General features: G+C 34.0%; 1 protein-coding gene and 1 pseudogene across 1 annotated transcript in view; both read right to left on the bottom strand.

The window, feature by feature from the left end:
• LOC129312468 (tRNA ligase 1-like) overlaps nt 1-7,598 on the bottom strand; it is a 28,011-nt gene extending 20,413 nt beyond the window's left edge. Inside the window, 8 exon segments of the mRNA XM_054955108.1 lie at nt 1,253-1,359; nt 1,981-2,104; nt 3,073-3,151; nt 3,894-3,993; nt 5,329-5,411; nt 5,561-5,611; nt 6,351-6,782; nt 7,253-7,598. Coding sequence (XP_054811083.1) covers nt 1,253-1,359; nt 1,981-2,104; nt 3,073-3,151; nt 3,894-3,993; nt 5,329-5,411; nt 5,561-5,611; nt 6,351-6,782; nt 7,253-7,432 — 1,156 coding nt within the window. The 5' untranslated portion in view covers nt 7,433-7,598.
• Nucleotides 7,599-13,944: 6,346 nt separating this feature from the next.
• On the bottom strand, nt 13,945-17,060 carry LOC129313199 (uncharacterized; annotated as a pseudogene).
• Between the last annotated feature and the right edge of the window lie 1,496 nt (nt 17,061-18,556).

Here is an 18,556-nt window from a genome sequence, read left to right as displayed (position 1 = left end):
CCAAAGGCAAATTACAAACTAGTGGACTATGATTTCAGGAATATATTGGTAGTGTGCAAGGGAACAGAGCATTAAGTCTGCAGTATGGTTTTCATAACAGGCATAAAAACAACAGAGGTACTAATCTTGATGTATACAGCCTAGCAATCTTGAAGCATCATTTTAGAAACATCCAAGCATCATAATTCTTTTAAGGCCCTATTTGGTACAAAGGAATAAGATGGTGGAACTGGGACTGGGACTGAATAATTCCACTTTATGTTTGGTATGAAGTAATGCACAATCCAATGCCAGTACCAATCCCACCTTTCATGGGATTACCCAATACCACGTCCCCCATGGTATTGCAAAAATCAATCCTAGGATTGATTTTTTCAAGATGAAAATGCCCTTCAACCTCACCAGTTATTCATCGGTCATCCCCCTCTCTTCCAATAAGCATTGGTCATGCCCTCTTGCTGCGCCATTCCCTCCGCCATTCCTATTGTGCCTCCATCTTCTTCTTTCTCTAGTTCAACCCTCTTGTTGGTCAAATCTTCAAGCCTTCTTAAACTCCATTTCCCTGTCTTCATCTTCAAACCCAAATCAGCGATGTTGGCGTCGGCGGGAGTTTAAGAGTCAGCCAAATCCCATCATCATCTTCCTCAGTTCGAAAGCCCAGATCTGATTTGAGTATGTTGCGTTCAAGAGTCCAGATCCCATGGCCGCCAAAGAATTGGGTCTGCTCCGTCGCTTCTAAGTCATCTTTGAACCTAGGTCCGCTCCATCAAGATTGATGCCAGTGAGATGCAGACAAAGCGAGAGCTAAGAGAGGACAAAGGTGATCACAGCGAGGGAGGTTGGGATGGGTATCTTGCGATAGAGAAACTGGGTTTTCAGGCTATAATTTTTTTATTAATTATAAGCGTATTATAGTCTTTTAATAATTTATGTTTAATTACAAGATAAATATTCCATGCAATTATTACTTCATACCAAACATAATTTTAAAGCATTAATCCCATTACCAATCACAATCCCAATCCCAATCACACTAATTTCAAGTCCTCATACCAAACAAGCCCAAGGGATTTCCTATATTTCTTCATTGTAATGCCAACTTAATTGCTTTATGCTACCAGCTGCAGTGGCAAATATGAGAACTTGTGAAAATGATTTGTCAGGGAAAAAAAGTCTTCAAATAGCCTTTCAAACATATGATCTATGACACAAAGGTCAAATTCATCAACTATGTTACCCTTAAAAACCATACCTGGTATGGATACATCAGCAATCTCGTCAAGAGCCTTACATACAGGAGTAGCAGTACCCTCTTCACATAAGGCATCAAAGGCAGCAAAGAAGGATGAAACTGATTTCCTGCATTTAGAGAAAAGCAAGACCGAAAATTCTTTATGCTCTGACAGACTTTAACCAGATTGATTTGACAAGAAAAATCAACATCTAAGTGTAATGCTTTAAAAATAACAGAGAGAAATATTCAACACTTATAAAATAAGTGGAAATATCTTACAGCATGTATTGTATGGCAAACAAGAGAAAATTGTGTAACAATGACCCAATTAACCCATTGATTGTCTGAAACACTTGTGGCCAAAAAGTTAGACCATTATATAAAATCTGACTAATCTCAAGATGAAAAAACTAATGCCAAAAGTATAACAAGTTTAAGAACATAATAATTAAGTTACAAAGACCATTGACATTCATTATGAAAGACAAGGAACCCGATAATATGCAAACCAGTGACAAGTAGAAATGAAACAGAACTTCTAATGCTACTCTAATCATTTGAGTATGCCTGCATTTGTGAGGCATACAATATACATTTAAGCTGTGCAATGCACAAAAAGTGTGCCTATAGCAAGCCATACTATTTATAAACCATGAATAGGGCAGTTCATTTCTCAAATTCCATGCAATGCAAAGAAAATCATGTCTAGTTTACAGTGTAAAGTAACGCAACCCCTAAATTTTCACCTTGTAGAAAACAACCACACATGATTTGTAGGTAGGCGCCATTTTCTGCAGAAAGCAATTATCTCAGGAGTTGAATAGAACTTTGGCCTTCCTTTGCCCAGTTCAGTGACAGCAGTGACTACCACTGCTCAAAAAAAGAAATAAAATAGCATTATTATATAAAAATAGTTCCACCCAATATTGAGCATGAAATAAATTTTGAAAACCACTATTTTTTGAAGCATGCTTTACTTACTAAAAGGAGTAGAACATTACATGTCAAAAGAAACTCAAATGCTACTACAAAATTTTCATCAGTTCTTTCAAATGCAACAGAAAAGTCTAGAACATGAAGCTTTCAATCAAACTCAAAGTAAACCATGCAGATCAGATACCTGCTGCAGCTACATAGAGATCTACACCATTCTTAGTCTGTTTGATATAAAATAATATAAGTTTTGGACACAACAACACTTGGAATTTGCAGTTATGGTTACAACCATAGTTCACTGTCTACATCCGCAAACCAACAATTGAGCATCTAAATCTAGAGTCAATGTATTGAACTTGTGAAATTATATAAATTCATAAAGAAAAGGTAAACTAGTAATGTATTCTCACAAGAGTTTATCTTCACTGATAAATATTAATAAATAGCTATTAAATTTTATATGGAAGTAATCTCAAATGAAAAATAATGGAATCTGTACCCTGTCCCGTGTTCAATTCCTAGGGTGACCGTGCCAAATTCATGTAATGTATTTAACTCACTCATTCAATGAGTTTGTGAGTGAGTCAAAAAATTCTTGTCAGTTTCAACAAGTTATGAGTGGGTCTTTAACGCTGCAAGTTCATGAGCAACTCAGTTCATTTTCCTTCAGTAGAATTGCCCCAACTCACCAAATCAACCAAGTTGACTGGTGAGTTCGACAATGATGGTCATAACTCATAACCACAAGCAATTAACCTGGCCTCAATTAAAATCCTATGCAGAATACAAAAGTAATTCCTTTCACTGATTAAACTAAACAACACTCAAAAGGAACACCACATGGAATGATGGAACAAAATACCAGGAATTTCTTAAATCAATAAAATGAAAATTTATTTTACCAAAATCTTCCTTGGGACGCTGTCCATGGTCTCCAAGAACAGCAGTTACTAGTTCCATTGATATGCACATATGGTTTCTCTGAAAGAGGAAATAATGATAAGGTCCATTAAACATGACTCACAGCTAGTCAAATGTGTCAATTACAACAAAAAAGCGGATATAAGATTGAAAAATAAGTCTAGGAAAAGTGATTGAATATAAGGGATGTATAAGCTCAAAAGTAAATGCCAGGAGTGAGAAAATAAATCAACCAAAAAGAGAGCAAGAACAAGTACGTCAAGTTCCAACTTCCAAGAACAAGAAAAGCAGAAAATAGAATCATCAGAAACCTGTGTTTAAAGGAATGCAAAACATTTCACCAGCCAAGCATTAAAAAATTTTGATCATAAATCACACAAATGATTTAGAAAATAACCCAAAAACACAAGAGGTAGGAGCAATTGAAGGAAATTCAGGTTAACAAGCAATTGTTGAAGAAAAGGAATACAACTTCCACATTAAAGCAATTTTTAACATATGAAACACTGTCCAATTAAGCATGCAGAATTTACATGAAAAATGTAAAATTAAATCCGCTGTTGGTTAGCAGATCTTATACCCCAATCACATCTTACCCCTGAATTTTGCAGACATGTAATGTCATATAAAGCTTTCACAGAGCATGATTAAGTAACATTTTACTACTGGAGATGGATCTTTCCAACTTTTACTAATTTGTTTCATCCTTGGAGATGCTTTAATGAGTGCTATCAAAGAAGCCTATCGCATGCTAACATGTCCAATCTTTTTTTTTTTTTTGGGTTCCCTTTTAGAGTATCACCTCAAGAAACTCATTAAATTCGACTTGCTTTTTTGATGCTCCAGTACCCCAAGCCTCACGAAACATCCGTCCAAGAACAAATACACCCACGGCAGTATATCTGTGCCAGGCAAAATAACATTACAATTATAAATATAATCTGAAAAGCAAAATAATTTGAAGAACACAGCAATACATATGGTGAAGAATGAATAAGAAAAACTCAAAAAAAAAAAAAAACTCTCCAGACTCAAAAAATCAATAAGAGCACAACAAAAAGAAACCTTGTCCCACTAAATGAGGTAATAATTAATAAGAATAAAGTAAATAAAATTGGAACACAAGTAAAATTCTAACTGTAACTAAAGCTCTAAATAAAAATACTTATCCTAAATATGGATAACCATTATCCACCCCAAATAAGATTCTAATCAAATAAAAATTCTATTAAATAAATAAAGGATCTGCATTATTTTCCTCTAGAAAAGAACACACCCCTTGAGAATGAAGTGACACATTGCTGAGCTGCAAGTAATTCTTAAGGTACTCAAGACGCATAATTCTTTCCCATTACAAGCCAGTTTTTAAGGGTGACTTTCCACGATCTACTAGATGCTCAGGGATGTTAGTGTATTTTCTAGTCAATTTGGATAATGGCACACTAAACTAAGTTTTGGTTTGAAGATAAAGATAAACGGGGGAAATCCAAGCACAAAATGTGGCATAGGGAGATTGAAATTGAGCTTTGAATATTCTCAATGAATTTAAATAATAAGAAAAATGTGGAAAAAAGAATAGTCTAAAAAAGTCATATTGATAAGAATGTAGGCTCCAAAGTGGTAACATGAACACAATGATAACATAACTAAAACTCCTAACAAGCATAGTTATCCTAAATATAATAAACATCACCCCACCAATCAAAAACAAAATAAACTCTAATTCATAAATTAAATACTAATCAATCAAAACTCCGTTGGAGAAATGAAGTTCAGCACCTGGATCAATGTAATAACAGAAACTGAGCATCATGGAAATCAAGAATTCCATCATGGATAAAATATTTTTTATGTCATAACAAAATTTCTCATATGATATACTCCCTCCGGTCCTTATTGTAAGATTATTTCAACCATTTCACGTATCTTAAGACAAGTTACTTTTTTCTTGATACCATAAAAAAATTTGATATACTTTTTTTTTTAACCCTCGACTTTTAATAATGATACAATTATATTAAATACCTTCACGTTAATCAAAAAAGAGTAAAATTAGAAAAAGTGATTTAAATATTAGAAAGTATCCTACATTTTAGACCAAAAATTACTTTAAAAAAGTGTCCTACTGATAGGACCAGAGGGGGTATTTTTTGATGACCATTATGGCAAATAAAAACCAAATTTCAAAATTAAAACTACAAAATAACGTAAAACTAATGGTAAGACATCATTCATACATGTTCCCAAAACTGTTTTTGGCATAAGCTCCACCCTTATGTCCAGCATACATAAAAAGGGAACCAGAGTGTTTAAGTGAGACCTGCAAATTAACTCAATTTAGTCCAACACATGAAAATTCATTAAATAGAGGTTTATCAGGTAGTCTAATTTTTAATACTAAAACTCAGATAAAGAAACTAAAACAATCTTTCAATTTGACTAAGAAAAAAATGTTAAGCACCATAATACCTCTAAGGTAGCCAAACCTTTAGATACCATCTCAATCATCCTTGCCCTGATCTGCAGGGACATAGCAATATAAATCAGTAACAATTCTAAAAATAAAATGGCATGGGCAACTGCTTGAAACAAAAATTGATCTCAATACTGATTAACACAATTTGCAGTAATATGAGCAATAGAAAAAAACTACCAAGGAAATTGGTGCAAAATCTGAGTCGGGTACAGCCAAGATAACAGGAACGGAATATTTTATAGTTTGTTTGAACTTCACAGCCATAAAATGGCTTCAAAGAAATGATAACCACATTCAACGCTAGATCGTAATCATAGGGTTATGAAGGTCATTTTAAAGAATCTAGGCTTAACAATCTGTGGCAGCTGCATCTATGAATGTAGTTGGAGGAGTGATTCTGATGCTAGGAAACAAAATCAGCAATTGGAAGATCGCTTCAGCTTCATTTCATAGCATTTGGTTTGAATGTCAACGAAGAATCCTCAATTGCAAAGAAAACTACTTGGAGAGGAAAAATAATGTTTTTAAAATTGTTTCTTTCAGCCTCTCTACAATCTAGAATCCGTTCCAAAAAGCTTAACCCAGCACAGAAGCTTCCTTATAAACTGTACTACTTTGTCTGTAAAATTTCCTAGAAAGCAACCATGTGATGTGACTTGTGAGCATATAGTTTGAAGACCAGGCTCACGAGGAAAGTGCTTCAAATGTGTACATGACATATTTCAACAAATTTGAACAAAGATGAGAAAATTAGAAATGAAACAATATAAAAAAGGAATATACCTCTTGATCAGACTTTTCATTTTCAAATTTGGGGTAGAAAGTAGCTCTTATGCGGGCAAGTGAGTAAGTGGAGTTGTCCACCGTAAAATTTTCTATCAGATCATTCCTACTCAAACCAGCAATACTACTTTTAGTTGAAGCCACTTCTGCATCAACTTTATCTACTGTGGTTTCGCTTACTGTTCCATAGGATTTAGGTTTCCAGGCTGTCTTTGAACCATGCACAGTGAACTGACTAACAGTTTGGACGCCTCCAAACTGTATGGCTGCAGCTGGAACACTGGTTTGGCCACTATTTTTAGCGACATGCATTTCAGACAGTCTGTGAGTAATAGTTTCAACAGCGGCACCTGCTGCATCAGTGGTGGCCGATGAAATCCTGTCAGCTTTAGGCTTCTCTTGCCACTTTGGTTCTTTGTACCGACCAGCTCTCTACAAAGAAACATGGACTAAATTAAAATAAATAAATAAATAAATAAAGCGCAAACAACTTAAATTTTAAACAACACTAGTAACCTTAAGCGTATTCGGTACCACTTGTAAATTATGAGCTGCAGTTAAGTGAAAACGAACTTGCCTCACAACGCTTACAATTTAGAACAAAACAAGATATAGCGTGACAGTTCAAAATTGTTCAGTGACAAAGAAACAGAACAAATTTAAACTATGAAAATATAAACTGAAAGAACAGATGGAAGGTAAGAGAAGGAGCTTCAATCACCAAACAAACCATCACGGATAATATAAGCATCTTTCATCGCAATTAGAACTAGCACTGATCAGTCATTATAGCAACAATTCAACGGCAGTCCAACGCGACAATAAGTGCAACACCAATAAAAGCGCGCGCAGAAGACATCGCACACTGAAATATGAGAGAGATTCAGCAGCAAATTACAAACCTGATTGAGAGGCATTGGTGAAGGAAAGATAAGCACAGAGCGAGCTAGAATCCTGTGATGACGAGAGAAGGGAAGGAAGAGAAGAGAAGGAGATTTGAAGGAGGAGGAAGACGAAATAGGAGGAAGTGAACAAGGGAAAGAGTGAGAAAGAGCGCAGACGATCCTCTGCGTCGCTGACATTCAAGTAGTTGGTGGAGGCCAGCAGCAACGTTTGTATACGTGGGAACTTGGCAACTTACCATGCGAAGAACGCGAAAGTTCGAAGCGCCCACACGGCGCTCTCCGGAGGTCGCTGTGTGTCCTATGTTAAAACACACGCGATTGTTTGAGAGAACGGAGTCCCGGTGAATAGGACACCGACGTCGTTTTTGGTGCTATAGCACAAGCTTTATTTTGTGGAAAAATTTCAGTGAGGAACCTAGACTCAACTTATTTTCAATCAAAACCTTTTAAATTATGAAATTAATTACAGATGTGGAAAACTGAAATAAAATTAAAATTCTGATTGAAATGATTTTATTATTTCTAGTGAAGTTAAGTACATGAACAACTCATATAAGAAATTAATAACCAATGTATAGAGAATGAATAACTGATATATATAGTATAACACTACAATGAATTTGCAACTTTCATTCTACCTATGTCAATTATTCATTTTTCATACACGAGTTGTTCATGCGTCTAGCTTTATTTGTTATATTTATAATAATGTTATACTGTTAATGAGAGTTGCAAATTTCACCTACATCAATTTTTTATTTTTTATACTCAGTTGTTAATTTTCCTACATGAATTATTCATACATCTAGTTTTACCAGGAGAATGAAATCATTTCAGTCAACTCTTTAATTTTCATTTCAATCCTCCACATATGTCATGAAATTTTAGAATTTTAAAGACTTTGATTGAAATTAAGTCTAGTCAAGAAGCCCTCATTGAAATTTTCCTTATTTTGTTGGCATTTCTAGACCATGATTTCCCTCAAATTAACTATTGGGGTATTGAGATAGAATTGAGTGCTCCATCTCCATAACCCTTACTATTTCTGTAACTTTCCTATTCATAAATTATAAGAAGTGTTTGTAACTTCTATAAGCTCCCAATAAGTGCTATTAAGTACTTTTAAATCTTGTAACCCTTTCCATTTAAAATTAAGTTATTCCATAACTTCTCCATTTGTATTAATTTTTTACCTACTTAAGACTAGTATAGATAGCTTTCATTCTATTGTATTCAAAACCACGAAAGAATAATACAAGTTTTTTATCAAAGTGAGAGTGTTTTATCTTTTCCCCTTGGCTCCTGAGCCAAGTATCATAACCTTAAATTAGTCTCCTCATTAAACAAATAAATAGTAATTAGGTTTGAGTTCCTTAATAAATCATATGACAGTCCTTTATTGAACAGGTGGGGAAATAAATAAATGGCAAAACATCAAGCTCTAGATGGCAACCGTACCACGTGGGTTTGTAACTCCCGCCAATCATGATCATGCAAATTTAACACATGCTTATCACATATCATACACATTCTCAAAACACATCCATTGCATGTAAATTTTCAAATATTATATTCAAGGCATGGACATTCTCAAGCATCATACTCATCGTATCATTAATCATCTTGCTATCATATCCCATGTCAAATGCTTATGCCAAAGACTAGCACTTATTCCACTATAACACATTATCATGATAATTCATAATTCTTTCAACATGTTTTTAAGTACATATAACTAGATTTTCATAAAGCTCACTTATAACAATTATCACATAATACAATCATATTATGGCACATTTGCATTGAAGCAATTTCACATATTTTGAAAATAGTTAGTAAACTTCTATAACCAATTAAACAATAAATACATAATCTAAATTTTTCTTAATTATCTCAAACTTTTGAAAAATCAAAGATTTAACCCTCATACACAAGTACTTCCAAAGTTTTATCAAAGCTTGAATGGTGTAAAAGATAATTAATCTGCAATTAATCATACTAATACCTATTAATATTATCATTAACACAATTTTCACTCGCATTAATCAGAACTCTATCATCCCAAAATCTCAATCTCTTGCATTTAAGCAAAATTATAGGTTTATTAATTCCTTTAGCCTAAACTAACTTTATTAAACCCTTTATTCACTATTAATAGCGTTAAACAACTTCCAAACTTACCCAACCACTATCACAAATGCTCATTTTCAGCCATTAATGAAGACCCAACCAAATAAGAGCATTAAATCCTTAAACCTTAGAGTAGATAACATAAATAACTCTTATTAACTCTATTTAGGTCAATGGGTTCATACCTAAAACCCTAAAGGTCTGAAAATTACTTTCCAACTACAAGCTCTAGCTTAGAAATAGTATAGAAAGGAAGAGGAATAGGAAAGACTCACCTTAGCAATTAAAAACACTAATCCTCTTAAAACTCCCATCAATAGGTGCCCCAGTAGCCCAAAACTTGTGCTCCTCCTCCCTCTTACTCAAACTCTTTTTCCTCCTTTCTAGAATTTAAATATTAAACTTGTTCTTTATTTAGAATTTCAGTCATGCATCGTGGCGCACGTAGTATAGGTCATGGTAGATAGTACAGAGAGGTTACTCTTATTTTAGGACTATACACCATGGCGCATGTAACACATGCCTCAATGGATAGTGTGACAAAGTGTAATTTATGTTTTCTTCCTTCATTAGGGTTCAAGTAGCCCAACTTCACTCTAGACTCAATCTAAAAGGCCATAACCACCACCTAATAGGTCCATTAACTCTCTCTAACCATCCACTAACCCAAGACCACTTACATTTACTTATTTACTCTCATTTACTTTAGTTAATTTTCAAGATGTTACACCAAGCAAGATGAAAGTGGGAGTGAAGGAAAGGAAGAAAGGAAATGACACAAGAGAAGAATGGGAGGAAGATAAAGTAAGAGAAGTTGGTCATTGACAAAGTTGCCGATAGAGATTAGGTTGGTAAGGCAAAAGGAAAGAGGTCGACAATTAGGGTAGGGTTAAAATAATTAAGGGATTAGATTGTTTGAAATGTGATAAGCAATGGCATAATTGTCATTTTATTAATGATTCCATGAAAGTTAATCCAACCTTATGGATTTTGATAGAATTTGCTTTCACTAAGAAGCCTATTCTGTGCCTGCCAAACACAAAAAATTCAATTTCACTTTCGCTTCTCTCCCTTCAATTCCACCATACCAATTACCAAATAGGTTATATGATATATTTTGATGTATTGAATATATTTTGAACTCTGAATAATTAAATACGAAACAATTTTGCCCTCACTGTTAATTTGTAACTAATAAATGTTACTTTAATAAAGTGGGGCCCACATTCTCTATCTCAGTGCATCTTTACCTCTCTCCTCCCTTCCTCTCCTTACCTCTTTCTCATTACTTCATACTGCTTTCATGAAAGCAAGCAGAGCAAAGCCTCCTTTGATGTCAAGTTTTCTAACATAACATCTCCTTGCAAGAAAAAAATTGTGGAAAAATAATATCAAAATCAATACACCTCTTTCATGCACTACACCATAACACCTCCTTGCAAGAAATTTTTTGACATCAAATTTTCATAATAGGTCACTTCATCAATATTGCTCAACTTTGCAAAATAATGTGGTGAATTTAAAATCATTACCATTCCATTTCTTCTTTAACCACTAATAATATCCTCTCTTTCACAAGCAATGATCATCACTAAGAAGTTTAGAATCCCATTATTCACCCCATTATCGCCGAATCTTAGAAATGAAAGTGAATCTCCCTCCTCAAAGCTCTCCTTACTCTTCATTCTTCAATCTACTCTAAATCAAGCAAAGTATCCATGCTATCACTTCACCTTTATCCTCTTTGGCTTTGCTCAGTCTCTCCTGCTTGCTTCCCTGCACTTATCAGAGGGACCATCATGTCAGCCTGGTTTTCCTTAGTTGCATGAATTCATCATATCACTTCTTTAGCCTTGTCAAATAGCTTTGCACCAAAGCATATAAAAGATAGTGAGCTAAAATAGTAGATTCATATCTTGCAGGATGGGATTGAGAGTAAGAAAGGATGAGGGGCGACCATGCATAGTGCTTCTCGACTGTGTCTCTAAGGGACAATTGAACAATCAAATCATGAATGTTGCCGAGTTGGATAAGCCAATAACTCGAATGTGTTTAGTTTTCTTTTTTAGTAAGAACCACAACATTACCTTACCTTCACCATGATACTGATTCCAAGTTCCTATAGCAATGCATGAGCAGATTTATCATCAACATGATGATGGGAATAGAAACTAGAAGGGTGACTAAAAAGATAGGGAGAAGGGGGAGAAGAAAAGCAAAGAGACAAAGAATTTGGACCAAAAAAAATGTAGGCCTCACCTGCTTAAAGATTAACAATGAGGGTGAGATGGCTCTATATTTAATTGTTCAAGGTTTAAAATATATCAAATACAAATTTAGAGTTTAAATTACCCATAATTTAGGTTTAAATTGCTAGTTAACCTTATAATATTAACAAATAATAATAACTAGTTGTGTGATTGTGCCTATTCTTCATGCGTAGAGCAATCTGAAGTAAATGGAGCATTTTTCATAGCTCAAATAAATTATTAATATTGCTTTCTTAAGATTCTATTATCGCGCTCAATACTATTAGTTTGCTTGAGTCACTACTTCCTTCATTGTTTATTCCCACTATCGTTACAGCTACGAACATGGTTAGTTTGTTCTTTTAAGGTGTTTTTACTTGAGAGGAAGGTTTTTAATATTATCTCATTTAGTTTTGTTGAATGGGAGGGAAGGAGAGGGGTTTTTAATAATCCTTTGTTGGGTTCAGGAGAGGAGGGGATGAGAGATAATAACTAATTTACTATTTCATCCCTATACATTAGTTTAAAATTTTTTTAATTGTTCCTTTTAGAAAATACTTTTACACCTCAATTTAAATTGCGTGATTTCTTAAAAATTCACTCTCATTCTATCATATTGTTAACATGTGAATAAAAAAATTAAACAAATAATTATAATGATAACAATTTTTTATAAAAAAAATAAATTCCTTAAATATAATGAATTGTAATTTTTTTAAAAAAATCCAATAGGTCAGTTGAGATTTGAGAATAAAGCACAATCTGATATAAATGAAAGTTTTTTTTAGCTATAGGTATACTTAAAATATTAAAAAAGATAAAGACAAAACAGAAAAAAATAACTCCTCTCCAAAACAACTTAAATTTAGAGGGGAGGGGAGGAGTTATTTTGGCTCCCCCCTTTCCAAAATTTCTTAACCAAGTAAATGGTCCCCTCCCTTGCAAAACTTTCCAACCAAATACATCTTTAGATTTTATTTTGAATTAAAGTGAATAGGGTGATAAATAATTATTTTTATATGATATTTAATTCCTTATGAAATCATAAGTAAAATTGAATAAATTATCAATAGTATTTTTTAATAATAATAATAATAATTGTTAAAGGGTTGTCAATGCAAGTACTGATTTAAATTTTTTCCTCATACAAAAAAAAAAAACTAAGTTTCCAAAATAAGCTTATCTTAAATAAACAAAACTTGCAAATAAATACTCTCTACATTAAAAAATGTAAGGCATTTTTGATCAAATCTCACTCTTTAATAAAGTAATTACTTACTTTTAAACTAACCTTATCTTTCCATATTTACCCCTATTAAATACAATACAATAAATATAAAGTCATTCATCAATAGGGACATTTTTTAAAGGTACTGATTACACCTTAAAAGATTAAAAATGCCTTATATTTTTAAACATCCAACTCCTTAAAAAAATGCCTAACAAAAGAGTAGATAAACATGTTAAATATATTATTTTCTTAAAATTAGCTTTTAATACATTTAATTTAAATATTTATTTAAAAAAACCATATTTAGCTCATGTTTTCTTACTAGAATATAATGGAATAGAATGGATTGAAAAAATAAAAGTAAAAATAAAATAATTAAGGGATAAATAAGCACATTCATAAAAAGAAAGAGTAATTTAGTTCATGAGGTTGGAAATTATAATTCATGAACTTTTAAAGAGTATAATAGTTCTCACATTTATAATATATATTAATAAATTTTATCATATTTACCATTAGAGAAAGAATAATTTAATTTATTTTTATCTTGATTTTTCAATTCATTCTATTTTATTTTATTTTAATAAACAAACGTGACCTTAATCTATCCATCATATGAAAACAATCGATAGCAAGTATTGGATACTAGATAGAGTGGAGTTAGATGATCAGCAACAATATGGCATCACGTTCTTAGGACCTTTAAAAAATGATACTAAAATCCTAAAATAATGATTTATAACAACTAAATCTCTAATAATTTTTTTAAAAAAAAATCAGTTGTAATAATTGATTCAAACAATTATAAATTCAAGAATTCTAATTGCAAACAAAAACATTTAAATTGTAAATATAATTCTTAGCTCAAAATTAAAGATTTTCCTTCGCAGCTATTTAAATTAATATTTGCAATTCATGTTTTAAAAAAAATAATCAAAAACCTAACAGCCATAAATTCCTTATCAAGGGACTTTATTATCATTCTCATTTGGACCTATCCCTTTGGGTGATATTGTGAACAAAACAATTTCTCTCAAGGCTCCCAACCAGAGGAAAGAAACTGGAGTGTGAAAATACCATGGCACACCTAAAAAAGAAATTTGAAGCACCATGTCAATATTCATAGAGTCCATCGTAATGATTACGACAAAAAGTTCCCTTTCTAGGTTGCAGGAAAAGTACATGGGATTGTGCCATGCCATCATGGTTGTTCTTAGGAGAGCATTACACTGTTGTTGTTTTTTCAATGAACAGGCTAGCTCAGCAGCCCAAAGGAAAGGACGTTGATGCGTTTATTTTTCTTTCTATACGAACGACTCCATTGGTATATACAACGAAAATTTTGTTGTAAGGGAAAAGAGAAGAAAGAGTATCGTAACCCTTTACGTGTACTTTTAATTAGTGGGAGAATCACCAGCGTCTGCTTCATATTCTGACCGTTCAATATTGACTTGTGAGAGAGTTTGATCTGGTTCAAATGAAATGCTGAGGGGTCCTTGCGGGGTTCCAAACAGCGTAGTGAAAATCTGCCTGTGGCATTCATCACAGAAGTAGATATAGGTGAAGTGGCCCTCATATGGCAGTTTATGTACTGCAGCTCCTGGGAGCATGCGGTGCACAAAATCAGTCATCGATGGAGGAACCACTTTATCCTCCATTCCCTGTTCAAATTGCATTGAAATGGCACAAGTCATATGCCGGTCCAGATATGACTAAAAGCAAAATCACCAAAATCAATCTTTTATGTTCATAAAAACAAATGTATGCAGTATACTTGAAAAGTAACAAAAACAAAACACGATGTCTAATCCCAAAAGAAAAAAAAAACACAATAATAAATGTAAAGAAGAGATGTATAGTCATTGTATTCTCTCTTTCTCTCTGCGCTCTCTCATAGAGTATCTAATTTACAAAAAGAGCTCAAGAGCACGATGTTCGGGAGGTCAAGCGTCCAAAAATATTTTTTTTAAAGAAAAAAAATCACATGATAATTTAAGAAAGACAACAAACTAAGATATTCAGACAAGGTAGGAACAGCTTCAGTTGAAGCAGAAGTGGGGGATGATTGTGTCTGAGATACTCTGGGCAAATAGAACATGCTGACATATGGCTGCAAATGGCCTGTGGCAAAAGTTTATAAAATTCAGACCGTAATGACAAGTGAAGAACTAACTGTAATGGTATAAAATAATGACCAAAATATTGCTGCGGAAGTTTAGGGTTTGAAGGTTTAAAAAAGTATGTAGAAGATTCAAGTTAAATATGAATTAGAATGTTCACGCAGATGACCCCATTTATAAGCTGGGGGAGGGGAGGGGAGGGGAAGAATTGAATAAGATGCGCTAACCTGCCATATATGTATTGGGCCAAGAAAACCCATGTACTCCTCTTTTTCAGCTAGGAATATTGACTTGAGCCAACTGAGAACATTTTGCCTCCTTTTTTTCTTCTGCAATTTCAGGTCTGCAAGGCTGAAACCCCAATTCGAGACCTGCAAAGCAGATTCCTCAACAAAGGGTTTCACATTTCTTTGCCTGATTGACTCTTCCACGTCCCTTTGCCAGAATTCCTGATTGACTCTTCCACGTCCCTTTGCCAGAATTCCTCATAGATTGGATCTTCCATTAGTGCTTTATCCTAGCATAAATCAAAATCTTTCATTTCCGCAAACTTAGGTGAGCAGACATGGATCATATTTGAGCATGGCAACAATTTCCAGCAGTCGCACAAGGCCCTTTTATCGGAGATAGTATTAAGTTCACCCACAAATCCACAACACATGCTCCAGACAGCTAGAAACACCTTTAATATGTGCACCCCATATGTATAACTTGATCTAAGCATTTTGAAGTATGTGCTCTGAGTGCAATACTTTTCCTCTCATCTTATGTATATTATCTGCAGATGTCCTTCTCTAATCATATCAGCATCAACCACGTTATTACTTTTTAAAGTATCATACCAGGGATTATTTATATTTGGGGTGATGTCTTGCACGAAGCCCGGGATATAGGTGAAGGTCAGTGGAGATAATATGGAACAATAAAACATTTCTTGTCATACGAATATCAAATCTACGCATGGACAAGTGTAGGGAAAACCTAGTTTAACTCACCCTCTCTCCAAGAGATAATGACAACCACCTATCAATCTGGCCATGCTTTCCTGATAGAAAGCTTCGCTGATAAAAGGAAGCAAGAAGTCTCGGAAACCTCCGAGCAAGAAAGTACATGAATTTTCTTTTCCTATTCCACTTCCCCCAAGTTTTTCGCCTCTCTTCCTTTGTCATGATGGGATCATATGGGTTTATCATGGGGGCAAACATCGCTGCGCCTGCAGATCACTACTTGAAAGATCAAGACCAATATGTATGGCACACTTAAACAGAAACTTGTTCATTCAGAAAAACTTTGTGTTGACGTGACACAAATAGCCATATATAATAACAAGAAATTTATAAGTGTTTTTCATTCTAACATAATTAACAAAAATCCAAGTTTGTTCTAGTTCAAAATAATAATTGGGGGAAAACGTGCTACTTTGCTACTGGAAGCTACAATTGCATAAAATTGTAATTTAAAGAAATAATACCTGCAAGTCTATTAGGAATGGGGCAGAGGGAGTATTAATACCTGCAAGTCTATCAGAATGTATCTTAGTGAAGCCCAAGCATGCAAGCTTCCACTTGAGTAACCAACAACCCAAAACTTCTTAACGCCCAGAGCATCTGCTAGAAAAGACATATCTGTTGCAGAGGATTCCAGATTTCTGTTGGGGTGAGGATCACTCTCACCAAAACCAGGAAGGTCATAGGTCAACAAGTGAATACCAAACTCTTCAAGCAGGGAATGCTTAACTCCAGGTATTCCTAAAATTGGAGATGAAAAGCACGAGTGAAACTGCTTGGTTGTGCATAAACTACAATTTGACACCAAAATTTGATTCAATTAAACCACTATGACTTAAAGCTTAAAACTTAGAAACAACCTGCAAGCCGGGAGGAAAGAAAAGTGTGAGGAGCAATAATTGAAAATCTAGCTCTATCAGGTGGAACACCCCGTTCCTTGTATGCCATGTATCTACCATCTGGAAGCACCATTCGGCTAGCACTGGGAGGATGTACAAATATTTGCTTTGCCAATGGGATGGAATCAGCAGATGGATCATCTTCAAAATTTACACATACAGCTGCAAATAAATCAGGTTATCATTATTGAGATGTTCAGGAGCAAGGACATTATGCTTATACAAATGACTTCAGGGAATAACTATGAGGATTAAAAAAGAACAAGCACCTTTACCAGAATGACTGAAACAACAAGGTATATCAATATCTCAACAAACAGATTTTTAATATTTATATGGGTAATAGCCCTTAACCCCCAATACCTGGGAACAGAATGTGAATTCTACTTTAGAACTATGAGGAATCCTCTACACGAACTCTTTTTGAAGCTTAATTCTTGTACGGTTATATCGTTCACATCTGAGCTACCAATTTTAGTGTGACGTGTACTACCATTGTACAGAAGACAAATGACCTAATTTGGATAGATAAAAGATTTTGCAACAAGAGGTTTTCTCCAACTTATCCACTAATTGAAAAAAGCTTTATGCTTGTTTATTTTTCGGGATTGCCCGGACACTAATCCAATCTCCGATTAAACTCATGTATGAATTCGGCTTCTTGAAGTGAGAGGCCCCGGACGAACACACGGCAGCACTTTAAATCCATATCAAAATCCAAGAAGTCATACCAAAAAGAAAAACGCACGTAAGCAAAATAACTTTACTCGATAAGCACAAATAAATAAATTCACAAGTCTAATCTACGGCAAAGGAACATATATTGCAACTTAATGGAAGAGAAAATAAAGGTTATCATCTTAGTTAACACTTCCACTTCCCTCCTCCTATCCCACTGTTTCACTTCTCAAGTGAGCAGTGACCCCAAAAAAGTCCTCAATTTTAACAATGCTACTCTCTAAATCCTCAAGTCCCAAAAATATGAATAAATTTTTAAAACAAATACGATATTCAACTTTACCTATATTAAAAACAGGTTAAGATTTTTTCAACTCATATTAAAAACAGGTTGAACTCAATTCAACCCACATTTCTGTCAAATCATATAAGCTGGGTTAGCTCATATTTTCACCTTTACCTATAAGCTTAACAAGTTAGACTATTCATACATATACACATTATATAATATATCACAAACACATTTGCTTCGCCATTTAATTTTTAATTAATCTATTTTTTTTACTTAGCTTTGTCATATTGCCTTATATATTGATTTGGGTTAAGGGTCGTTTTTACTCCTGAAGTATACACAAAAGATTAAAAATGTCCCTAAACTCAATTATAGGACATTTATATCTCTCAACCTCAAGGATTTTTTATTCTATTACCCTGCTATTTTATTCATTTATTTTTTTATTAGTGGAACCCATATTTAAATTTTCAATAATTTCCTTCTCTCCTTCCCCACTCCTTCCCTCTCACCTCCTTATCCTTCTTAGATTTCTCAACCCTTTCCTTCCTTCATTCATTTCTACCCAACTTCACCGTTGGATGCATGTCTATAGTACACTATCATCTTTGGTCGCATAACTACCTCATTTATCTTGTTGCTGTGACAAGTTTGGGAGACAAAAAGCAAGAGCTCTCAACTGTTTTTCTCTACCA

Source organism: Prosopis cineraria, unplaced genomic scaffold (assembly GCF_029017545.1).
Source record: "Prosopis cineraria cultivar Desert tree isolate PC_DT_omini unplaced genomic scaffold, ASM2901754v1 PC6, whole genome shotgun sequence".
Classification (NCBI taxonomy): Eukaryota; Viridiplantae; Streptophyta; class Magnoliopsida; order Fabales; family Fabaceae; genus Prosopis; species Prosopis cineraria.
The sequence above is the reverse complement of the archived record's forward strand: the minus strand, read 5'-3'. Positions and strand labels throughout refer to the sequence as shown.